Raw genomic sequence first — 25,550 nt, forward strand, 5'->3', positions numbered from 1 at the left:
TTCATAAGGAGTATTAGAAAAAGCGAAACCACTCTTCTGTTTCGAATTCTGCCTAAGCACAAATAATTGAGCTAAGAATAATAGCCTAGCTTCTTTCTAACTTTTGTGCATTGAGGGCTCTATTCTCTAAAAATATGTCAACAGGGAAAAAAAATATATTCAAAACTTAAATATTGCATGGTTTTTTTTCCTTTGTAGAGCTCATTGGCTTGTCCTGGGTGTGCTTCATTTACACAGTAATGAGCCTGGCATCCCTCGCTTTTGTTATTGTGTTTATACCAGAGACTAAAGGATGCTCTTTAGAGCAAATATCCATGGAACTAGCTAAACAGTGAGTACACATCCCATGAAAAAAAAAAGTCTTTCAATGCTGCATGGTAAAGAAAAAGAAATTTTTTATTTTTTTTTTTTTTCTGGAAAAATCAGGTTCTCTCAAGCTCTAGCTCTTGTACAGTGGCCAAGCAGTCATTTTATTGGTGCTGAAGGACTGGCCCTAAGTGGATGGTGTTTTCCAGCACACCTGTGAGGACCACCTGCAGACAGGCCTGGCTCCCCAACACTTTTGCTGACTGGGGTTCCTAGAAAGGAGGACATCTCTGTCCTCACATATTGGGCTGTATGTCTTGGCAGAAAAAGGGAAGGAGAAGAGACCCTATTTCAAGTACTTCAAGGCACCATGTGAGTTTTGATAGCTCTTTGAGATAGGTATTTTTTGGTGCTTTTACTGAGTCCTGTGTTACTGTGGACTCTATAAACTCATACCCAAAAAAGGTTCTTCCAGTATGAGCTTTGGGTCCCCACCTCACCACATAAAAAGGTTGAAGAGCAATGAGAGAGTGAGAGAGATTTGCTGACATGAGCACCATATGCCTGCTCTTTTAATAGGACCCATTCTGATTGCTCTTGTGTATTCTGACTCTTCTACCTGTCTTTTGGCATTCCTCAGAAGCTAAATGGCCCTTGAAATTACAGACATTGAATGGAAGTAAAACATCAGTTTGTAGAACAGAATTAAATGGTCTGCTAATATACAAGCTGTTTACTTACAATCTCCAAATGAAGGTCTTACTGGCCATAAATTAACTGGCATTTCTTCCTATCAATTTGCTAGTACCCCCATTCTTTTCAGTCGATTTTGACCATAAAAATTACAGAAAAACCTAAGCAGTTCTGTTTTTTAAGATGCAGAACCCCCCTGATCTGTTCCAAGAGCTACTCTGCAGCAGCTACTTGCTGGTTTTGGCCAAATTTCAGAACTTTATCAGTACAATGAATAAAAGGGTGAAGAAATGATAGAGGAAACAATTTAGTGAACAAAATTCTTGCAGCTCTGCTGGCTTGGGATGAGAGTCAGGGCTCAACACAGCTGGTAGCTGTGTTGAGGGAGCATCCCTCCAGGTTCACCCACACACTCAGGCTGTGGGGGGCCGTGATGGCTCTGTCACTCCCCTTCTGCTGACATCCTGCCAGGAGGCTGCTGCCCTTTGGGGAGACAAGTGACACCCCGAGAAAAGAGGCTTGAAGGCACAGGTGGAAATACCCGGACTGAAAATAAAACACGTATTTTTTTTTTGACGGTGGAAGTTAATGAATGTGGGAATACCCCGGTGACATGTGTCATCCTGTGTGGGGTTTGTTTTTTTTTTTTGATTACCAGATGATATTTTTTTTTTCTAAGGGGTCCGCTGCAACTCAGCCAGGCTTGAAGGAGGTTGTTTATGAGCCTAACTGAGAACAATTACGCCACTGCAGAAAGCCTACAGCTAATTGCCCTTCGGGCTCTCCCTCACAGCTTTCCCCGCTTCGGGGACTGACAAATCGGCGTTTCTGGCCCGGTTTGCTCTGCCTCCCTTCCTGCTCCCTCTCCTCCCCTCGCTTCACTGAAAGACAGACATGCCGTGGGGGTGGGGGGGCGATCCGGAAAGGGGGATTCGCAGCAGGGGGGATTCCGAGTGGGAGCAATCCGCAGCGTTTGGGGTAGCTGGAGACGGAGGTGGGGGGGAGCCAGCGGGCGGGGTCTGCTCTGGGCCGGACCGGACATGTTTGGGCAGGCGGGGAAGCGCTGTCCGGGGGGACACCTCGAGGGGGTCTGGCGGAGCGGGTTTATCCTCCGCGTATCGGGTGTGCAATGGTGTGCGCGAAATGCTCATGTGGTAGCTGTGTGCGGTTTCTTTGTTGGCTTCTCCAGGAAATACGTGAAGACGCCCTTGTGCTGGGTGAGCCAGCGCAGAGAGAAACTGGTGCCGGTAGAGCTTGCCAAGAGAGAGAGAGAGCAGCTCTACTAGAGCCGGGGATCGCTAAGCAGCCTTCGCCAAAAGACTGATTTAAAAAAAAAAAAAAGAAAGAAAAAAAAAAGTTCAGCGATGCTCACACCCCACTGGGACACTTGGTAACTTCATTATATGCAAGATGCCCTCTCATTTCTTAGCAGAGCTTCTTTCAATGGCAGTTTACAGTCAACATTAAAGATTGTTTTAGTTGGTAATTTACTGGAAATCTAGGCTCCATCTGTTTCAAACCATCTCCTCTGGTGTCGCTCACCTCTGTGGTGAAACCGGAATATTGTGCACAATTCTAGTGAGCCATATTCACAAGAGTTCAGCCAGGGACAGGGGCAAAGAACAGCTGGGTTGCCGTACAGAAGGAAGAGTCTAACAGTAGAAGGCCACCACAGACAGGTTTCTCTAGTCTAGCAAAAAAGGGGGGGCTGAAAATGGTTCACAAGTCTCTGTCAGTGTGTTAAGAAGGACAAGAGCAAAAATAGACAAGTATGGAGTATAATGGATGATGTTAGTGCAGAAAAAATGGGTATGAACTGTTTACCAATTAATTTAGGCATCAGCTTAACAAGACTTGAAAAAGGATAGTGTTCATCAGAATTCATTATTTATAACCCAGAGCATGTTCTGCATGTTTAAGAGAAACTTTACATGCAGTGTCCCAGGGGGACCAAGGTTCAGTAACCTAGGAAATACTCCTCAGCAAACATAGTCAAATTGTTTAATGGGGGGGACTTTGCATAATCAATTACTGGAGATTGAAAGTGGTTTTACAGAAGGGGAGACAGGATTTCTTTGGCCTCCTGGGAAAGCTGGAGGTACCAGAGTTGATGCCAAAATAATTTTCTTTTTCAACTCATGGCACACTAGACTTTGACTTTTGGATCCAGAAAGTGAGAATTGTGTGATACAGGGTAGCATAAAGGGAGTTCAGAAATCATAATCACTGCAAATCATGAATTACCTCAAAATCTTGGTTATTGCTTAGCAAGTGTACCCTGAAGTACTCAACAGACCTTTACACAAGGTTATCTAAATGGCTTCCATAAAAAAATGTAGATCTTTTTTTCCTAGAGAGTTTTCAGCATGATCAGCAGATAAATATTTATTAGCATATAAATAAATGGTTCTTTGTTTCAAGAAAAAAAAAAACTGATCTGGCTGTCTCAACTCTGAATGCAGAGTTGCATTCTTCCAGCATTTAATTGAGGGAGCAAGACTGACACGGTCAGCTGGAGTGCAGATACTACTTTGAACTAAGCACATGATCCCACTTTATTTGCTGTCTCATAACCACCTGACTGTGTCCTGCACTGAAGGACAGCACCCTACTGATTTGTGTTAAGTTTTACTTCTGAGCAGAATGGATCAGTTCTGATCAGGTTCCCACATGGTCACACTTCCAGATATTGATATCATAAACGTATAGACACATGTCTATTCAGTAAGAAAGTGCTAAAACCATGAAAAGAAACTGTAGCAAGATAAACCTCTCTTAGGACACAGTGCTCCAAGGTCCAACAGGTGTTCCAGCAGAAGTGCACAGACAGTGCTCTGAGTCTGTTGCCCTCAGGACTGGTTAGCCTGGCTTGGTGCTACTACTCCATATTCAACTAACCTCTCTGCTGGCTTGCTCAGGACTGAGCTGAGTCTGTGCTTCAAGCCTCACCTTTTATTGGCCCCCTAATCCTGCTCATGTGCAGTGGGGGCCTGCCCTAATCAGGCACAGGTGGGCTTAACACAAGCTCATGCCCACTCCCTGGTAATTAGTGGCACCTGGTTGCCTCATTTCACTACAAGAAACTATTGATTTACCAGAAGTCAGTGGAAATTTAGTTACCTTCGGATGAGAAGCTACTGGCTGGCCAACACCCTAACACAATGTCCCTGCATTGTAATCTTTAAGGGAACCAATCGCAAAAAAACCCCAGCTTTGGACTTTTGGTACAAAGGTCAGGTAAGTAGATATCACAATGTAGGATTTTTTAACTATGTAAAACCCATGTCACATAAAACAAGGAAAACTCTGAATTGCCATCTGGTCAGGTCGTGGCTGCCTTATTTTTTCTGTCCTGCCCCTAGAACCAGCAGTCCTCACAGTAACCTCCTGGGTATCAGGAGACCAGTCTGCTTTCAGAGATGCTTGTGATAGTGTGCTTAAAGCTCAGCAGGATGCAGGTTTGGCATACACAGTGTAAAAAAGATGAAGCAAAATCTTCTCATAAGGGTCCAAGTGAGACCTTTTGACATAGTCTACAAGCAAGAAGAGACCAAGTACACCCAGGGTACATGGACAGAGAGTGGGACTGCTCATCTGAGATGCAGATGACTCACTTGAAACCCTCTTGCTCTCATTCCCTATGAGGAATCAGCAGGTTCCCATCCCAAGCTAAAATTCCCCCCTGGGTCTCAGGTGTATCCACCTTTTCCACAGACATTTAAAACTTCTTTTTTCTATTATTTAGAATTTTCCAATAAAAACTGAACACCTGCTTATAATTTAGTTTGAGGTCTACAGTTCCATTACTGACTACAAGAGGCTGAGAGAAGTCCCTTTGCCCCTGCAGGGGAAAGAATCAGCAGCAACAATTTTCTCTGTGCTGCAGCAGCAAGAATTAGCAAGGTAAGAGTATTTCTGTGACTCTTAAAAATAGTCAGAAAAAGGATGCAAAATGCATTAGAGCTCAGGCTACATGAAAGTTTCAAAGCAGTGTGAAATGGGGAGAAAGCGAAAGCTGGGTTTGGAGCAGTGGATGAGGAGGGCACACAAAATATATGGGGAGGTGAAGTCAGAGATTTACTCTGGCAGGGAGGGGAAGGGGCAGCCAAACGTTTTAAGTGTAGATGTGTCATGCACAGAAGACTGAATTTTTTACCTTACATTTTCACATTTAACTTGGAGGCATAAGGAATTCAATCACTAGAACATAGCCAAAACCTACAAGATTTGGTGGTTGTTAGGTTGTGGGGGGTATTTTCCTTTTGTTTTTTTTTTTAATGTGGAAAGTTCAGTACAACATCCTGATGATGATACACAACCTGAATCGTTTTGAAAAATATCAGTGCCTTCTTGCTAGACAAAACAACTCATTCTATTACTGAAATGAAAAGAATAATAAAATTTGGGATACATGGTCAGTGCCATATGTTGCCTGGTAAATATTTGTCAAGCCTGGTAAACATTTGTTAAAGAAAAGCAAAAGATCTAGAACTTCTCAAACACCAGCAAAGGGCTGCAGGCTGGACCTGCTTGCTAATACTGTAAAGCTTTTTTTGTAAGATCAACGGTGATATTTTATTTTTATGAAACCTACAAATTCTATCAGTTCTGAAATCAGTAAAGTTATCTTGCAAAAAAAACCAGTCAGAACCCACAATTTTCTCTGTTTCTGTGTATTAGTAGCTTCCTCAGTTTTTTTAGCATTGATGTCTACTGAAATCTCTCCACCTACCTCATGTTCAGGTTAGATGACAACTATCAGTATTCTGATACTACTACATCAGTGTCAGAACAAGTAATATTATGGTGACTCTGGGTATTCCTCCAAATATGCTGCCACTTTATCAACATCGTTCTTACATGAACAAGTGCCTGAGATTACATCAAATAATATAATGTATTTTTAGTATGACTATATTGCAGGAAATTAATCCATTTCCTGACCAGTGCCTTCACCAGGCAGTGTATTACCCACATTTCCAATAGCATCCCCATTTGCTCTGGTTGGTACTATTTTCTGATACTTGCCTCTAGAAAGCAGACCTGTGCACATGCAATCCAAGCCCACACTGCTTATGGTTTCTATTATAACACACTTAATGAAAAGGACTTCTGCAAAATATTTCTCAGCACTGAAGCTTCCCAAACAGTCTGGTTGTAGCAAATATTGTGTGTGTTCTCTCACAAATAAATTTTGATCAGGAAATATCAGCCTTCAGCTGGAAGGCAGGAGGGCTCTGCAGAGGGACCTGGACAGACTGGAGAGATGGGCTGACTCCAATGGGATGAGCTTCAACAAGGCCAAGTGCCGGGTCCTGCACTTTGGCCACAACAACCCTATGCAGCGCTACAAGCTGGGGACAGAGTGGTTGGAGAGCAGCCAGGCAGAAAGGGACCTGGGAGTCTGGATTGACAGGAAGCTGAACATGAGCCAGCAGTGTGCCCAGGTGGCCAAGAAGGCCAATGGCAATGGCATCCTGGCATGTATCAGAAACAGCGTCACCAGCAGGTCCAAGGAGGTGATTCTGCCCCTATACTCAGCCCTGGTAAGGCCACACCTTGAGTACTGTGTTCAGTTTTGGGCCCCTCAGTTCAAGAAGGATATTGAGGTCCTTGAACAGGTCCAAAGGAGGGCAACCAAGCTGGTGAAGGGACTCGAACACAGATCCTATGAGGAGAGGCTGAGGGAGCTGGGGCTGTTCAGCCTGAGGAAGAGGAGGCTCAGGGGAGACCTCATTGCTCTCTACAACTACCTGAAAGGAGGATGGAGCCAGGCAGGGGTTGGTCTCTTTTCCCAGGCAACTCTCAAAAAGACAAGAGGGCATGGTCTTAAATTGTGCCGGGGGAAGTTCAGATTGGCTATTAGAAAGAATCTTTTCACGGAAAGGGTGATCAGACATTGGAACGGGCTGCCTGGGGAGGTGGAGGACTCTTCGTCCCTGGAGACATTTAAAAAGCGACTCGATATGGCACTCAGTGCCATGGTCTAGTGACTGTGGCGGTAGCTGATCAAGGGTTGGACTCGATGATCTCTGAGGTCCCTTCCAACCCAGCCTATTCTATGATTCTATGATTCTATGAATACCATAAACATTGTCACTCCATCTTTCAGGCTTTGGGCTCATAGCAAGCTCCTCTAAACTTTCCCCATGCACACCTATTTAGTACGGAAACAAGTAAGTAAAAATACCATCTTTCTGAAGAAAACACAGTTCCTACACTGGTTTAACTGCAGATACCTCCAAAAGATGATGGTGCTGTATTCAAGGGCTTTTAAAATCCTCACAGCTGTAAGTATAGTCCTGAAGACTTAGCCCTGTGCATAATTTTATAAATGTAGCCTAATTGTACTGGTCTTATTTAACAAGGCCTGTACATCTGATGACACACAACCTCATTAGCTATGAAAATACAAGGGAAAAAATGGACATGTCTTATAAACTGCACCCCTGAAGCACTCCACAAAACAAAACAAAACAAAACAAAACAAAATTGTCCCATATCTAAAATTATTTGGTATCTTCTTTAATGGATTGGATTACAGGATTGCATACACTTACTAAATTTGCAGGCAATATTTAACTGAGAGACTGGGTTGGAAGTCAGAGCCTTGCAAATCCATGAGAAGGGGCTGAAAAAAGGAGGATAGAGTTCTGAGCGTGTTAGTGCTCATTTCTCTGGCAGTGCTAATTACAAGTCAGAAAATGATAAAATGGAGATAGAAACTGCAGGAAAAGATCTAGTGGCTATGACAACTTTCAAGCTAGCAATGAGTCAGTTATCATTCTACTGCAAAAAAGAGCTCTTAGTAGTTTGTATAAATAGAACCAGCCTTTGTCTCTAAGGAATGTAAAATAAACTCAGCTACAGCTGAGCCCTGTGTGGAATTTTACATGGGACCCACCTGGAGACTCCACACATTGCTCTGGAAAATACATCCACTGAAGAAGAGCTGATTGATCAACAGGTAAGTTTAGTCCAAAGCACTGCTCCTCACATTGGAGGTGAGACCTGGAATGCACACCTCCATCAGGAGTTGACAGGAGAGCCTGGCAGGAGGCAGCACACTATGGCAAAGGAAACAGAACTGCCTCTGTGAGGATGGGGGGGTGTATATTCATGTAGGTAGAAATCATCAGCAGCAAGGCTTATTCCAGCCCGAGGCAGGGAGCTACTGATTTAGAGCAGTGATGAGAAGCAGAGTGATATCCCTGAGTATAAACATATAAGGGTAACTGCCCTTCATCACCAGAGGTTTTGAAGTGTATTTGTCACAAACAGCTTGAGGTTCCCTTGGAGCTAGGACAGGTGAGCACACATTTCAAGGAACCTTTAATTTGCTATTATTCTCTTCCTCAATACTACCCTGCAAGTTTAGCAGTGTGCCTGACAGAACCATATGGATTGTTACTAAGGCCTAAAACTGCTAGCAGGATCTAAGCAGCACCTCAAAAGAAACCGCTCCCACTTTAATACATTGTAGCTTATTATTACCTTTGCATTTTAACAGGAAGATTTCATACTAGGTGACAGTGCTAACAAAAGGGCAAAATGTTCCTTTCTCTGTACATAAATTTAGGAGAGAAGCATGCTTCATAACAGCTCCAGAATTTCACTGGTAGCACTCAAGTGCTTTGTAATTTGATGCAAAACCAGCAAGCTTAATCTAAGGCAGCTATTGTAGTTATAATGGCCAAATCCTCATTCATCAGTTTAGGACTATGCTTTGTTCCTGAAAAATCCATTACAATTTTGCTCATTGTTCAAATACTTTAAATACTTTCTTTTTTTTTTTTTTTTTTTAGATAATAGTATATTAGTGTTCCCTATGATTTGTCATTGCTCTGATTCCTTACAAAAGTCTCACTAGCGTCAAGTGACAAGGTCCACATTATCATCTATGTAAACTGGAAGGCCATACAGCAAACATCCTTTTCCCTGCTCTTTATCACGAATGTTAAACTCTACTTTGAAATTTCATGGTTATGTCTTTCCTGCCTACAGGGAGCTTAAAAGGGCTTTTATGAATGTATCACTTCAGGCTTAAGGCAAATTGCTGCTTCCTTCTTCTTGTTCCGAGGGGTTGGGTTGAGTATTTCTGTCCTGGTTTCAGCTGGGATAGCTAATTTTCTTCTTAGTAGCTAGAATATCACTATGTTTTGGATTTAGTGAGGGATTTGGTATGAGAAAAATGTTGATAACACACTGATGTTTTCAGTTGCTGTTAAGAAACCAAGGACTTTTCAGTTTCACATGGCTTTATTAGCGGGCAGGTGCACAAGAAGCTGGGAGGGAGTGCAGCCTCTTTACCTTTCCAGTTCTCTTCCCTACGCCATGGGGCATGGGGGAGTGTGAGAAAGTGGCTGCATGGTATTCAGCAGCCTCTGGATTAAAACCACAACACAACCATTTCCCATACTGTTACTTCCTTTCCATATCTGTATGAAGACACAACAGCCCCCCAACTTCGATGCCATCCCTCAAAAACAGATTAAATATACTATGCTGCTCATTTGCTTCTCCAGGCTGTTTTTTCACTTTTCTTTCACAGCTGTGACTTCTCATACAGCAAACAGCTCAGAATTCACAATCTTTAGCTCTCACTAGGATTGTGTATTACCTGCAGCACACAATAGTAGTATTATATCACACTTCAGTGAGATAGGGAAAAAAAGACATTCATACATTTATACATATTTATTGTATCTTTTTAAAAGTAGCATTTGCAGTTACTTTTAAGCATTCACCTCTCTTCTGCTTCAAATGTGCACTTACTGAGTGAAACATTTACTGGCTTCCAAGTCCAAGACTAATACCAATAATAATACATGCCAGAATCAAGCTTCAGCGCTTGGTCAATCATAGAATATCAGGTTGGAAGAGACCTCAAGGATCATCTGGTCCAACCTTTCTTGGCAAAAGCACGGTCTAGACAAGATGGCCCAGCACCCTGTTCACTTGAATCCTGAAAGCGTCCAAGGTTGGGGAATCCACCACTACCTGGGGAGTTCATTCCAATGGCTCATTGTTCTGATTGTGAAAAATTTCCCTTTAGGTCCAATCAGGATCTCCCCAGGAATAACTTGTACCCATTACCCCTTGTCTTTTCCACGTGACCCCTCATAAAAACAGGAGCCTCCGTCTTCTTTGTAGCTTCCTTTCAAGTACTGGAACAAGGTGATGAGGTCTCCCCTAAGCCTTCTTTTCCCAAAGTTGAACAAACCATCTCTTTAAGCCTTTTCTTTCACAGTAGGCTTCCTAGTCCTTTAATCATCTTCTTCATGGCCCTTTTCTGGACCCTCTCCAGCCTGTCCACATCTCTTTTGCATAGCAGGGACCAAAACTGCACACAATATTCCAGGTGTGGCCTAACAAGGGCCAAGTAGAATGGGATGATGACTTCTTTACTTCTGCTGATGATGCCCTTGTTGATGCAACCCACCATCTTGTCAGCTTGTTTTGCTGCTGCAGCACACTGTTCACTCATTCTGTGCTTGGTGTCCACCAGGACCACCAGGTCCCTTTCCACAGAGCTGCTCTCCAGCCTGTGCTGCTCTCATGGGTTATGCTTTCCCAGGTGCAAGACCTTACATTTGTCCTAGCTCCTGTTATGGAAACAGCATACAATAAGAAGAGAGTGGAAAAGGTCTGTGTGTTAATCACTCAGCAATAGGCTGGGTCTGGATTGGTGTGACCATACCATCTTCTTCTGTTGAAGCCAAGCACGATTTTCCTGAAAACTGAAGCTCACATAGTAATTTTTTCCCTTTTGCATCCAGTAGGTGGACAAGGCAGTTGGTTTTTCTACAGCAGCTTCTTTAGTTGATAAGATTTCCTTATCAGCTATAGGAAAGCACCTGCTGTAGGCCTCTGTATTTAGAAAATTCTTCTCTTTCATAACAGCATGAAAATACTTGAAGTCTGGCATGTAGTTAGGAGAACTGGAAACAAACCAAATTTCACCCTCGGATAAACATACGTAACTACTATAGATTTCAATCTAACCCACACACAAATTTTTACACATACTACAAATATAAACAGAAGGTATCAGCAAAAGACTACTCTTACATTGTTTCAAATTAATTTGCAACTATACAATTTTAACTGTAATAGAAAAAGGGAAAGGAATATAACAGAACAGGTATGAAGAAAAATATTTTCCAAACTTTTATTTGTGCACATTCATCAGGTGAAAAAGATAACTTTTACAGCTTCTTTGGTGCCCAATATTCAGCATACAAAAATGTAAAAGACTATTCACAAATAAAACACAAGCTCAAACTAAAAAAAAAATGTTTTAATGGTAGTGCACATCGTGACAGCTTTGCTTATGAATACACAGAAATTACTGCAAAAATAAATAGAATGTCTTTTTAAAAGCAGCAATTTCATCTCTTGTAAACTTCTGTTTTTACAATACAGCACTGTTAAGAGTAAAATCCAAAAGAACTGGAGTTTATACTGTGGCCATGAGCAAGTAAAAGTGTCTTCATTTCTCTGCTATAGTTGGTCCAGTTTTCCTTTTAGTCCAATGTGCAGCAGTCTTTAAAGGTGCTTGGTTAGAGAACCTAACCATCAAGTGGTGAATTACAATATTTATTTTCTGCTTTCAAACACGAATGGATAAATCTGTTCCACGGCACTGGCAACAGCTTTTACGTTTGGCCCTGAGACATTTGTTGAAGAAAAAAAAAAAAAAAAGAGAGAGAGAGAGAGAAGAAAAAAAAGCAGTAGGAAGAGAAATATCAGGGAATTTGCAATTAAAACAATAGTTCCTTTAAATAACCTTAATATTGTTAGCTACCACAATTTTAAACTGTAGACAAAGATAATTTCTCACCCATGTCTCCCAACTTAAAAAGGTGTTACTCTCCTCACTTTTACTTACAACAGAAGACTCTAGCCTGAAATCTGCAAGATGCTCCTACACTGGTCAATGTCTAGATTCCAGATAAATAATACCCCTACTTAACTTCGTATCATCTTGGGTGCTTTTTGATTTACTGGCTTAAGCAATCATCCAAGAAGGGAAGGCAGAGCAGCAGAGGTAACAGAAATACTTCTATTTCAGCTAAACTTTTAGGAATTTGTATTATTTGAAGCCTAACCACTTTCATGTATTCTTTTAAAAACCTACCAATAAAAGCTACTGCTAAATAACACTGGATTTAACCCAAGTATGTTTCAAGCAAGGTTATTTTATGTTTGAAAATCATAAAACTATTACTTTCTGGTCTGAATTTTGCAAATAGCTCCCCCACTGATCTCAGAACAAAACCTGCAAGCCAGGGAATATCTGTTGTCTCAGGATGAAGCATATAAAGGTTATCTAACATGACCTATGAGTGCTTGGGGAAAGATAAGGAAGGAAGAACTAGAGAAGCTTTCTAATGGTACACAACCATTTCATGAAATGAATTATTAAGATTGCAAATAAGCAAGCAGTAACATGCCAGAAGAAATTAATCCTGGATAGAACTTAAGTGATGCACATGAACAAAACCAGCAATTTCTCACATGCTTTGATGAGTTTTCTAACCTCACTTCAGACTTTCAGCAAAGTTAGTTAAGCATTCAGACAAAACAAGCCTGGTGAAAGATTCCTGCCTTCTGGGCAGATACTGCACCTTCTTTAAATATGTCTGCTATTAGAGAAATGCAAGTTCTAGAAAAGGCCTTCAGAAAGTGAAAATATGAGTAGGCAAAGAATTATTGTAAAAAAATTGCTATTCCCTGCAGGGCTGAAGAGATGTGAAAACTGGATCATCATTTCAAGGAGTGTAGCAGAAGAAAACCAAACCAAAACCCCAAACCAACTCCCCATTGGTCATTTTGGAGGTGGAAAAATAAATGCCTCTTTGTATTATATGAAACTTAATTTTATTTTCTCAGTGTGACTCTAAATCTTTTTATACTCATCCCATTAAAAAGAAACAAACAACACACTCTCCTGCTTTTTAAAGCATTTCTAATGATGTATCTCAACTAAAATTATGTCATGACAAGTACTAGTACTCCAGAAATATGAATCATCAAGAAGAACCTAATCTGAATGCACTTGAGAAGGAGTACAGTAAGCTTGGAAAGTAATCACAATCACTTCACTAACAAGAAGCATAAGATCTTGGACATTTTTTTTCCCCTAGAAGAAAGGCCTGGGCAAAACAGAAGCCTTCAAAAACAACATGTACCTGATATATCTCACTTACTCTAACAAATAAACCAGAGGGATATAAATGTTTAATGTTTACCACTTTTGCCTTCATATTTGAAAGGACAATTCGGGAAATATGAAAGTGACTTTGTCCTGTATGTGGGGTAATAAGAATCTTATAGAAAGGCTAAATCTCATTAGGAGGCTGACAAGACATGCTGAGAGCCTTTTATTACTGCAGTGATACTCAAGCTTCTTACATATTTTAAATTTAGTTTCTAGTTTTGGTTAGATCAGTTGCTCTGCTCCGAACCTACATTATCATCTTAAAATACTTTTTAAGCCCTGTTATCTTCACATTTCCAAATCTGATGGAGTTTGTCTTCTTTAAAAAACACCTCCTGATATCTTGTAAAAAACGTTCCCTAAAAAGCCTAGGTATCTGTTATGGAATTAAGGTGTGACAATAAAAATCACTACCCAACTCCTAAACCAGATGCTTAGGTGTAACAGCCACAAGACAGAATTCCCACTAAAGATGTAAGGTTGTTTGGCTCTGTACCATTTGAATAGGTATTCTCTAAAAAATATTACTTTTTTTATATCTGGAAACCTGTGGTGGACACCTTACGAGCACACATAACAAAGATTGGAAAATGAAAATTAGGACAAGAGAGGAAAAAACATGTCATGGCACCTCCAAGACCCAGGACAACCACGTCTCTGACTGCACGAGAAAAATCACTGATGCTTGTGTTTCAGGTGGTGGTTGTCTCTCAGTTGAGCTTTAACAGAAGATGGCACAAGTCTGAAGAACTGCAAGCACTGGTTGGCTTCAGTTATGAGAAAATGCTATGCTATCCTTTACATTTCCATAAATCTTCAGTTTGGAAATATGTATTTATGAAATGGATCTTAATGCTACGTGCAGTGTATTTTATAGCACTATGAGGACAAAAAAAAAAAAAAAAAAAAAGAATAAAATGAAAGTATTTAAATAAACAATAAGTACCTACATCTTCAAGTCCTATCTCACTTTTTATAAAAAAAAGACTATGCACATTCAGTCAAAGTCAAGGCTTGCCAATAACAGCACTCTACAACTCTTCTGGCACTTTCACTCAAAACCAAACTAAGTGCAAGAACTGAGAAACAAAATCCCTTCAACATATCTTTGACTGTTTTAAATATTTTCCTTTCCTAAAACTACTGACTCTAAAGTTAAATATTCCCAACAAGTTAAATATTTCTTTTTGACATCAAAATACCTGTAACTGTGATACTGCCTGTGGAAAAAATCTGTAAGGTAGCTCTGAGAGTTTTTATTCTGTAACACACGGCAGGATGAAGTTCTGGTTCATAACTAGAAAACAAAATAAAAGGTAAAAAAATATAAGATCTAGAACTGAAAAAAGAAAAGCTTAAGAAGTACACCAAGACTATAATTCTTTAAAATTGTACCATACCTCGCATGAGGTCTGTTATTCTTCGTGAATTCTGGCAATCTGATCTCAAAGGGCATGTTGCACACTGCTAAAACATTCACAACTTTAAAATCTGTGAAAATTACCTTTTCAAAAGAGAGGAAAAAGACATTAGAAATTCATTTGACAGTGAGGCAGATGTATGGGTTGCAAAAAGAAAAAAGTATAAGAATACTAATCAGAATATTTTGATGAGATTTCAAAATTAAAACCTTGTGAATGTTTCTATTAGGCATATAAGCAGCACTTAATGGACTCAAATTGCTTACTTTATCCTTCTATGGTACAGTAACTGTTGGACTAGATACTTCACAGTTGTGCTATATGGTTACAGTATAGCTTAAGAATGAAACACAGAAACCACTCATAATGCTGTACTAAGCACCTCCAAATTGAAAAAAACCCTAAATAACTCACAAAATGTACAGGCTGGGTCTGGATCTAATGAATGTATGCAGGTGGAACAATGAGAGTGTCTAACTTCTGCTCAGATCTGATGCAGCATTACCAGGATAGCCTGTCATCACTTCCTTTGTATACTACTATCAAAGGTAGCCTCTTCTTGCCAAAGGACAGCCACTGTGTCTATTTGATTGTCTGCCTGTAAACTGAAACAGTAGGTAAACAGCAGAGCTGAATACCAGGAAGTTTTAGAGTATTAAACCGTGTCATTTTAAATTGCACATGTTGCTGGTTTTCAACCTTTACTATGAAACACTTCTGACTAGTAATGTTAACTCAAAACCAGGAAAAAAAAAAAAAAAAAAAAAGGAGTTTTGTGTCCTAAGTATTTTACTTGGCTTACTTCCTGATGTGCAACCTGACTGCACTTTTCCTTTCCTTAACTAAAAAAGGCTCAAACTTACCCTTAACAAACAAACACGTGCCTGCTATTCCGTCAGAAACACAGGAAAACAATGTTCAAATGACAACTAAGTTTATACTCTTCAGCACTTCTTCTAAACAAATCTTTTAAGACACTGTAAATTCTAGCCAAGAAACATCTGTGGGTGGTTCATTTATTAAACAAATTTTGTTGTTCATTAGCCAGTGAAGCACTATTCTGAGCTGCCAAATGAAACTTACATCTACAAAATAAACCAGTTTCTCTTTAACCAGCATCTAGAAAATGTATGTCAACACAAAAAGGGCATTTGAGTGAAAACATGCTCACTGATAAATTGTTATGCTCCCTTGTTTTTTCCTTTCTAAATAATGGACTACCAGCACTGCTTGCATCATACAAGTCCTTTTTCATTAAAATTACCTGAAAACCTAGTTTCTGTAGACTACGAGCTAATCGTCTGGCACCAAATTTAGCTTCTTCTTCACTATAAAGGAGAAAGAAAAGAAATCTGGCATTAACAGAAATAGGATAGATATTTGCACACACACATACCACAACAGCTACTCAGACTACAAAATAAACTGCTATATCATGTACAGCATGAACTATGATCACATGGACAGCCTTAATTTTATCCTACTGTACATACTACATTTTAACTGCTTAGACATTCAAATAGAGTCTCCTTTATGCCCTATTTAAAGAGTATCTTGGCACTTATCAAACTAAAGTGGGAGACATAGTTTGATCATACATGGCACTAAATCCTCTTTCTTAAAAGACAATGAGTAGTCTGGAGTTAACCTGAATAATCATCTTTCATTCTGAGAGATCATATACAGAAAGTATGCAAACTACTGTACCTTACTCTTAATTCCACAATGCTGACATAGTTTAAAGGAATTCAGCTGTTAAGAATTTAGCAAGTCTCAGATGTATCTGAACTGAGAGCCTGCTTTTGCTTCTTTCAAGTCTTTCAACACTGTACAACTTGATGTAATTCAGGTGCGTTTTCGAAAGAATAAGAGATATCCCTCAAAAAAAGTAATGCCATCCCAAGTTTCAAGTTCTGGCTAAAGACATACAATTCTTAGAGCATTCCCAAATGAAATATTTTCTTCGTGAAGTACTTTTCCCTGCTGCTCTCCCAGAAGGCTGAAGTGATTTCAACCCAGTTTGAGGTAAACACTTCACATGGAAAATTTCCTTCCAGATATGTAGTTTGGCAAGGATCTGTGTGTGATCCAGTGTGAGGGAATACTGATGATGGTGAGTACTGACTCTTGCCACCTTAATTTACAACATTATAATTTGAAATGCACAAAAATTTACAGCGAGACGAAAAATTCTAATGAACTCACCTTGTAGCTCCTGTGCAAATAACTTTTCCTGAGGACCAAATTGTGGCCGTAATCCTAGGTTTTCTAAGCTTCATTAATACTTTCTAAAAATAAAAATGAAGAATTGGGAATTAGTGGTAGTTCAGTTTCTAAATGGAAACAAAAATAACCAACTGTTAGTCAAATCAACTGTTACACTAATAACTGATATACCTAAACTGTTCCTTCACCTCTTTCAGTAATTGGAGAAAAAAAAACCAAAAAATCAGCTTTGAAAAGAGCAAAATAAGCATGGAATATCTCAGCCAGTGATTCAGAGTTCACAAAACAGATTAAATGAAGGTATTTTCCTCCAAATAAAAAGCTGAAACCCATGAACATAGTGCTTGGCTTTTTTTTTCCCCTTGTTCCAGTGACTCCTACATTGCTAATTTCATATTGGAATATATTTTCTTGATAAAACCATCAAATTTTGGGAGGCAAAATAAACCCTGAGGCGTAAAAGGTCTCATCACATACCTTCACACCCAATATTCACCTCACTTATTGCATTCTTCTGAGACAATATTTACCCGCTACCCTTACTGTACGTTTAATGTATTACAGATTACATGCTTATAAAGACAGAAATACAGAAATAAAACTGCTTTTTTTCTATCCACCATACACAGATATCAGTCATAAGAATATTTAACTTAAGGAACATTTGTAAAAACAGGCAACTTGAGGTATGCTAAATTTCTTACCCCAACATCACGCTTGTATATCACGTTTGCTCCCTCTAATGCAATCTTCCTCAAGTTTAAATGACATCTTGTTTTAAAAACACACACTACATTTGTGATTAAAATGTCCAGTGCAACATCACTGTCCGCATCCATTGGGGTGATTTACAACTCAATTTTCCCACCAGCTCACCATGAAGATCACATCCTAAGAAACGAAAATGATAAAATTAAACATACCAGTAGAAAATTGCCTATTAATGCTATTGTATACATCCATCCCTTCAAAGAGACAAGCAGCAGATATGGCTACACTGACTTCTCTAAGTTAACTGTGTGTGGGAAGGGGGAATGTCTGCATCCCGTAGGCTTAAAAATGGGAGATTACTTTTTTGAAACCGCATTGCCAGACTTAGCAGAAATACAGTTTGTATAGATACATACATATAAAATATCTTAAATTGTCAGCTAAATATGTTACAACTCCTACCAACTATATTAGGACACAGTAAAGATTACTGAAACTTTCTTCATCGCTTGAGTGGATAATCTTTCCTCAACTCTTTTGAGCATATCATTGGACACCTCAGGAAAATGTACTTCCCTGACTGGTAAAGTTGATAATTCTGAACAGCTTGACACTTGTGCAGGAATGGATGAGCCTACTGAACAACTTCAAACTAACACAGGTCACACAAATTGCAGTCTGCAGACAGCCTACTACCACAGCTTTCCCATCTTCATCCAGCACTCTCGGCCTCTCTCTCCCAACATAATAGCATAATGTGAACTATACAAAAGGTTCTGGTGGCAGCAACAGCCTGGGCTGAACTGCAGCAGCCTCTCACCCCCTTCTGCATTGCCCACAGGAACAGCACAGAATGAACGCATTGTATGTGCAGAGTAAGAGTGAGTGTTTCTGAGGAAAAGCCTGAATAACTGTGAAGGCACAGCACGGCGTCCCAGCGCATGCACAACAAACCTAAGGAAGCCAGGAAGCCTGTGAACACTAAGAGTAACAGGAAGATCATAAGAGGGGGAGTTGGGCTACCACTCAGCTCAGCTGGAAACTACCTGACATCTCTTTTGTAAGCATACCAAAGGCAAGACAGCGGGCAAATCAAACCTCTGGTGAAATATTAGGGGAAAGCAGAAGGGAACAGAGCAAGAATATTAAGCATACAGTGAAAAGGACATATCAAAAGTTCTGTAGAGCATTAAGGAATTTTTCTTTGTAGAAGAATGTAAAAGTCTTAGTTTTACTCCAGGAGAAGTAGCTTATGTAGAACACAGCCTGAATATAGCAATATTATCTTCATCCATTAATTTAAAAAATTGGTAGAGTTTAATACAAAATTAACTCAACAGAAAGCAAATAGCAAAATCAAAGAAACATAGTCAGCTATATTATCTTTTATAATTTCTATATGATCATTGTCATGGAAGAAGCAGGAGACCATGCATGAAGAACAATATACAAACTGTAAAGCACTCGGATCACTTAAATGCTTTTGGCCTTATATTCTATATAAGAAATCCTCAAGATATAAAATTAGCATTATTATCAGTATTTTCAGCTGACTACGACTTCCTAAACATCACACCAGTCTCTAATTAAGAACTCACTGAAGGTGCTTCTTGACTCCCAACTCACTGACAATACAGCAGACACTACACTCCAAGGCAGATGTGCATAATGTACTTGGTCAGCTGCTGTGATGGTTACCACTTCTACTGTGCAGCTTATTCCTGGCTGACAGAATTATTTTGTAATTGCTGAATTGTCCAGTGTAAGAAAAGGCAAGATGGGTGTTAATTCAGAAAAAAGACAAAGAATTGCAGTGTATCTTCATTAGGAGTAAAACTGACTTGCATATATATTAATGGGAGAAAAATAAAACAATGTTACAGCTGTGTGTCCCCATTTTCGTTAGCTGTATTCTGAAAGTTCAAGACAACAGATAGTTAGGGAGCAGCTTTTTAATTTGAAATATGATTTGAACTGTAGCTAATAAAGATTATAATGTATTATAGAAGCAGTATCTGAAAACAAAGAAATAGCAAGAGGAAAATGAAAAAAACAAAGGCTATGTGTGGGGGTGAGACGAAGCAGGCAAAGAAGCAAGCAAGCAGTAACCAGTTAGCATTCCTTGATTCTTTGTTTTTCTTTAACAAAAAGTATATGAATCCTCAAGTTAAAAATTACTTATCCCATCTGGTTTTGATCGACTACTACAGATTGGGTTACCAATTCATGGCACCAGACCCAAAGATAGCACAGGTGCAGATTCTGAATGGCACGCAGGCAGGGCCAGTGCAGAGCAAGGAGTTGGAACCCATGGCATCTTCAGAGTGGCATTTGTTTTCAGTCCTGGCTCCAACTCCTGGCTCTCGCTGAGTTCATTTACTGGAACCCAGGAACGACTGCTGTGTAAAAAAAACAGACACCTGCAATCAGCAACTTTCTCCTGGCACCCTCAATCTCTACATTCTGAAAGAATGTAGATTCTGGGATTCACAGAATCTGGGATTCACAACAGCCTTGAAAGTCTGCTAACCTCTGAGTAAACCATAATACTGTACAATAACATTCCCATAAAACTGGGATGGCTTGTCTTAAAACAGATCTGGGGAGGAAATACACATGCTCATTCAGAACAAAGCAAAAAGTGACTGAAAGAGATAAAAATTAAAATTTAAAGGGAAAAGATAATCATTAAAGAGGAAGGAAAAAAGAACATTAATATGCTGTGGAGCTGTCAGGATGTTTTCATCATTTGTGGTGTATGTTCGTTAGGAGTACAACCTACTTGCATAGATATTAATGGGAGAAAAATAAAGCAATGTTACAGCAGTGTGTTCCCATTTTCATTAGCTATATTCTGAAAGTTCAAGACAACAGATAGTTAGGGGGCAGCTTTTTAATTTGAAATATGATTTAAGCTGTAGCTAATAAAGGATATAATGTATTATAGAAGCAGTATCTGAATACAGTGTAAAAATACTGAACACTGCCTTTATTCTGCTTTAAAATACAGAAGCATTTAACTGTTAAACTCTTCACTCAAATATCAAATACCAATATTCAAATATTAATTACCAAGTTTTTCTAATCTGTATTGAGACCTCTTTAGTTGCTGCTGCTAAATACTACCCATGTTCTTTGAGAACCTGCATCTACATGTCAGTAATACAACCAATGGGTGTAATAATACATCTATTCTCATTCAGTATGGGTTGAACTGTTTTAAGGCATGGTTTAGAAATATTGGGTAAACCAAAATGTTTCTAGACCTGGATACTTCTGTCCAAGGAGTGAGCAAGCATAACCTATTACAACCTCTGCCTTCAGCAGTCATTTTCATGTCTCACACTGTACTGACAGCAAAGAAAAAAAACTAGAGAAAAGAAAGACATCCTGCCACCTTTCTTTGAGAAGTCTCAAAAAGGTCTGTATTCATAGGAACAGTGTGAACAGAAGTAAGCTAACTAACTAACTAATTGTTAAAAAATAACAATACAGGCACTATATATATATATATATAAAATAAAAAGGTATCACAACTAGGAAAGGCAAAGAGGGAAAGGCTGAGAGAGAGGGAAAGGCTGAGAATAAAGAAAGATATATGTTTTTATAGTATCTTCAACAGTATGACTAGCTGGAACTTGCTGTAATCCTAAGCAACATTCTGATGGTCCTCTTTCACAGAATTCTCTTGTCTTGTCTTCTCTGCTATTGATACACATATTACTGGATCTCTGCTGCATAGCCCTGATCCATGATATTATTTCCCAAAACCTGAATTTCTGCATTTCTATCAGCATAAAGGGGGAAATAATGCTCCCATGCTTTTACAAACACATCTTGAGATCAAGCAATAGCTTTACATATAAGCTTGTCACTATTCCATATTTATGCAGTTATACCTGCAGAACAGAGAGATAGAGTAGAAGACATCTCGTTATTTCGAGTTCTGAATTTGCAAATACCTAAATTGATTTTGTTGAGCACAGCTTAGGTTTCATTCATTAATTCTTCCCAAAGGTTCTCTCATCTAAACACTGGAATTTTGGCAGCTCAAATCTCACTTCTAAAATTGTGTTTTGCTAGTTAATGATTTAATAACAGGATAAAATTGAAAGTAAAATAATTTACTTGTCTATATGTGCAGCATTTCTTTTAAACTACGCACTTCATTCAGCTCTCCCCAGTGTAAGAAACTAGCCAATTCTGATTTCAAGTTCTCTCACACCAGCATAACACAATATGCCCTGATAGGCAAGAGGGCAGGAAAAAAAAAAAAAAGTACTTAAATACATCTCTGCAGGTTTGTACTATTCTATTAATGAAAATTTTTAAAGTTTGTTCCTTCTTTTCAACATAGATTTCAGATATACATCTGGAGTATTACCACAATAATAAAAAAAAAAGGAGATAGGTAAAACATCATAATGAACATAAAAATAAAAACAACAAAACATAACTCAAGGGTATTTCACGCAGTGAAAAGTAATGGATTCTACACTGAAACTAAAGAAACTTCCTAGATTAAAATAAACTTAAGAGGAAGGAATGAGCACACAAGTTCTTAGGAAAAGCATTACCCATACATCCCCAGTTAGGACCATGGCCATACTATTTTAGATAATATGTAAACACACATGAAGACAAACACCCTGCACTGAAATCTTACAATCTAAAAAAAGCCAGTGCTCTCTTAGTCTTCAAAAAGTTCCAAACCAACCACACCATCGTCATCATCAAAGAGAGAGGAAAGGCACTTGGGATGGGGCATATAAACAAAGTATTATTTTAAGCTTTTGGCTACCTTTGATCCCAGAAACTCAGAGCTATAAAGGTAGATGGGTGGTATCTAACAATGGTTACATTAATGTCAGAACAGTTTAATAAACACCTTTTTCACCAGCACTCTAAGTATAAGCATCTTCTACTGGTTATTTTTAACCTTGCTCCAAAACAGTTCACCAAATGACCAGCTGAAGGGTTATTTGTCACAACTAAGCCTGTAGGCATTTTTCAAACTAATACTTGAAAGCCATTTCTGAAGAAGTTAACAGGAACATCCATATGAAGTTTTCAAACCAGATCAGAGAAAGCACAATATAAAGCCCATCAGGAGTGAAAAAATTCAATTACATCCTTCCACTGAAGGCACATTTTTTTAAGATTTGTGTTCAGCTCCTCTCAGGGAACAGGTCCATATGAAAAGGTGGAGGTGACAGACCTCTTAAATCTGCTTGAATTCTTAGATACTACACAGTCAGGTGGCAGGTGAATGACTTCCCAGTACCAAGAGCTGTTATCAAAATCCTCTGCACTGGTACTGCAGTCTAAACAGCTTTTTTAGCTACAGCCGCTGGACTAGCTGGGCATGCTTTTACTTTTGTTGTCTCCAGTGGCAACTTAAATTGTCCCTAAATCAAAAAAAAAAGGCCATCTTGAAGCTATTATTCTCATCTTTCAAGGTTTGCACTGTCATGAATATTTCCTACAGAAATAAATATGTTTTGAAGGAATAAGTTTCCAACCATGAATAAAACCAGTGTCAGCGTAAGGATTTGTCCAATTAGATGCTAACAGAATTATGGCAATGGCTATAGCATAAGCAAGTAGGACACAAATGCCCAGTCACGCTGTCAGGTCCCATGGTCCTGGGGTCTTTCAACACAAACCCAGATGGAGAAGTCAAATATTTCATATAAGGAGACCAGAAAGTGTATTTTAATATAATCTGTAACAGGTAATTTTCCTCAGATCTCTCATAAAAATGCCCACTTATATTCGAAGCAAGATTTGCATCCAATTTTGTGCCATCTTTCCCTCATAACAAACACTAATAGTCAAATGCCTCCTTCAGGTCTTCATATGTGAAAAGTCTGAATTGACCGGCTATGCGGCCGTTCGAACTTGGTAAAACTCTTTAAGAAAAATAAAACTCCGCTTTGCTGTTCCAATGTATTTTAACACAACAGGAAAACCTCTCACCTCCCTCCCAGTCCAACATCTACCGCTTGCACACTCAACCGAGGCCACAAAACCACTCCTCCTACTACCACAGCTGGGAACCTTACTCAGAACCCTTCACGTCCCCGCGACACAATATTTAAGTTAACAAATAATTCTTTTCTTTTTTTTTTTTTTTTTTTTTTTTTCCCCAACCCTTCCCGCTTTTCACACCATCCGAAAACTTCCACGGCCAGCCCAGCGGAGACAAAGCGGAGGCAGGAGGCGGCCCGGCCACGCCAGCCTCCACCGCTCGGCAGCGCTGGATTGTCTCTGCACCTCCACACCCGGAGCGGCGCCGAGGCTGCTACAAAGCCCCCGGGGGAACGGGCACGCTCTTTTAGGGGACCGGGCCGCGGGGCAGCCGGTGCCCTTTACGGAAGCCTCGCCGGCTGCCGGGGAACGTTTCCCGTGAAGATGCTCTGCCCCCCTTGCCCTCCCAGACACGGCGCCTCCAGCCACGCATCGCCTGCCCCAGAGGGGAAGGAGCCGCGACGAGAAGCGGGGAAGGGGAACCCCCCGCCGCCTTTCTCCCTTTGCCCCCCCCTCCCGCTCCTCACCTCGGCCGGGAAGGTACGGGAGGGAGCGGGGGCACGGCACGCCGGGTCGCAACGGCCACCCCGGCGAGCGCTGCCGGCGGAGCCGCTTTCCTCCGGGTAAGGGGCTGCAGGTCCCGCCAGGCCGGGTACACCGAGACGGAGGCGGCGACGAAAAGGAGGAGGAGGAGGAGGAGGAGGAAGAAAGGGAAGGAGAAAGAGGAGGAGGAGACGCGCGGCCCGTCGGCGAGCAGCAGCCGTTACCGTGCGGGCGGCGGGGCGGTTGGCGGCGGGCGGGGCGGGGCGGCGCGCGGTGCCGGTTGCTAGGCGCCCCGCCGCTGGCGCCCGGCAGCGATGCGGGTCCTGGGCCGACTCCCCGCGACAATCCACATCCCCCGGCGCCGCGGGCATAGACGCGCGGCCGGCTAGAGCGGCCGCCGGAAGTCACGGCGGCGGGAGGGGAGGAAGGAAGGGGAGGAAGGGGAGGGGGCCGCGCTAGCACCGCACTTCCGCTTTCCTCTGCCGCCCCCTGGGCCGTGGCGGGGTGAGGGAGGTGGCGGAGGCGCCCGGGGCGAGCGGGCTGATGGGCCCGCTGACCGGCGGGCGGCTTTGGGCCGCCCCGCTGTGGTCTACTCGGGCAGACACCGCCCTAGGATTGGCGCAGCGAGGCGTTACCCTCGGCTGCGGCACGGCGGCTGTCGTGAAACGTCCCTGGGTGTTGTTTCGGACCTGTCTCGGGAGCAGCCCGCAGGGAGTTGTACCGGGGAATCGCCTCCGGCTCTGCAGCGGCGGGGCCTGGCCGTGGGTCGGCCTGCGAGCCCTTGTCAGCGTCCGTGGGGCTGGTGTGCCCGTGGTTCCCGGCCTTTGGCCAGGTGATAGAGGCTTGATCAGAACCACGTCAGCTGAGCGCCTTTGCCAGCAAAGCGAGATGTGGTCCGGTTTGGAAATCGGATGTGTGAACCCTCATGGCCTTCAGAACTTAGCAGCTTTTTCGCTGGCTTGTCTGCTCCGTGTATACATCTGACCGAAATGAGTGGTCAGCAGAGCTCTTGATACAACCCGGCTGTCATTAGGACTGGGAGTATCAACGCGCTGCCACCATTGCAGCTCCACACACAAGGATTGCACTGCAGCAGGAGTCTGGCTTCTGCAGCTTGTCTTACAAATGCTTCAAAGATTTGTTTTAAATTTAAAGCAATGTCGTTTGGTACTGAAGGGATAATCCATAGCAGTAAACTTGTTCCTTGTTCCTGTGTGAGCAGGCTACTGATCCCAAGTGAAACAAAGATAAAAAAGCTGGTGGCTGAGAAACCTCAACTGTTCTCAAGTCTTCTGAGGGCTGTGGGGCCCTCAGCATTTGGGGTTTTAATGTTAACATGACGACAGTGACACTGCTCCTTTGTACTCTTGAAATACACAGCTCGTTTAATCATTGCT

General features: G+C 41.1%; 2 protein-coding genes across 4 annotated transcripts in view; one reads left to right on the top strand and one right to left on the bottom strand.

Annotated features, from left to right (window-relative positions):
- The window catches only part of SLC2A12 (solute carrier family 2 member 12), a 31,921-nt gene extending 29,425 nt beyond the window's left edge, over positions 1 to 2,496 (top strand). Inside the window, exons 4-5 of the mRNA XM_008494039.2 lie at positions 199 to 331; positions 2,189 to 2,496. Coding sequence (XP_008492261.1) covers positions 199 to 331; positions 2,189 to 2,285 — 230 coding nt within the window. The 3' untranslated portion in view covers positions 2,286 to 2,496. The remainder of the gene's footprint in view (positions 1 to 198; positions 332 to 2,188) is intronic.
- An 8,650-nt stretch (positions 2,497 to 11,146) lies between these two features.
- Positions 11,147 to 24,963, bottom strand: TBPL1 (TATA-box binding protein like 1). Of its 3 annotated transcripts, none has more exons than XM_030448464.1 (7): positions 24,843 to 24,963; positions 17,574 to 17,760; positions 16,849 to 16,931; positions 15,908 to 15,971; positions 14,623 to 14,726; positions 14,425 to 14,519; positions 11,147 to 11,669 (listed from the first exon to the last, which is right to left on the bottom strand). In XM_030448464.1, the coding sequence occupies exons 2-7, from the start codon at positions 17,706 to 17,708 to the stop codon at positions 11,599 to 11,601; spliced, it is 552 nt and encodes a 183-aa protein (XP_030304324.1). In that variant the 5' UTR covers positions 17,709 to 17,760; positions 24,843 to 24,963; the 3' UTR covers positions 11,147 to 11,598. The 3 variants fall into 3 exon arrangements, with proteins under 3 accessions (XP_030304324.1, XP_030304322.1, XP_030304323.1); XM_030448462.1 differs by lacking the exon at positions 24,843 to 24,963 and adding an exon at positions 24,378 to 24,582; XM_030448463.1 differs by lacking the exon at positions 24,843 to 24,963 and adding an exon at positions 24,138 to 24,366.
- Between the last annotated feature and the right edge of the window lie 587 nt (positions 24,964 to 25,550).

Source organism: Calypte anna, chromosome 3, assembly GCF_003957555.1.
Source record: "Calypte anna isolate BGI_N300 chromosome 3, bCalAnn1_v1.p, whole genome shotgun sequence".
NCBI lineage: Eukaryota > Metazoa > Chordata > Aves > Apodiformes > Trochilidae > Calypte > Calypte anna.

What these genes read in the sequence shown, in the direction of transcription:
- TBPL1 (XM_030448464.1), bottom strand. Translation starts at nt 17,708, where the DNA reads ATGGATGCGGACAGTGATGTTGCACTGGACATTTTAATCACAAATGTA. An exon ending in TACAGAAACTAGGTTTTCAG is followed by an intron (nt 14,727 to 15,907) that starts GTAATTTTAATG and finishes TCTTTTGAAAAG; the next exon opens with GTAATTTTCACAGATTTTAA. An exon ending in AATAACAGACCTCATGCGAG is followed by an intron (nt 14,520 to 14,622) that starts GTATGGTACAAT and finishes TTTGTTTTCTAG; the next exon opens with TTATGAACCAGAACTTCATC.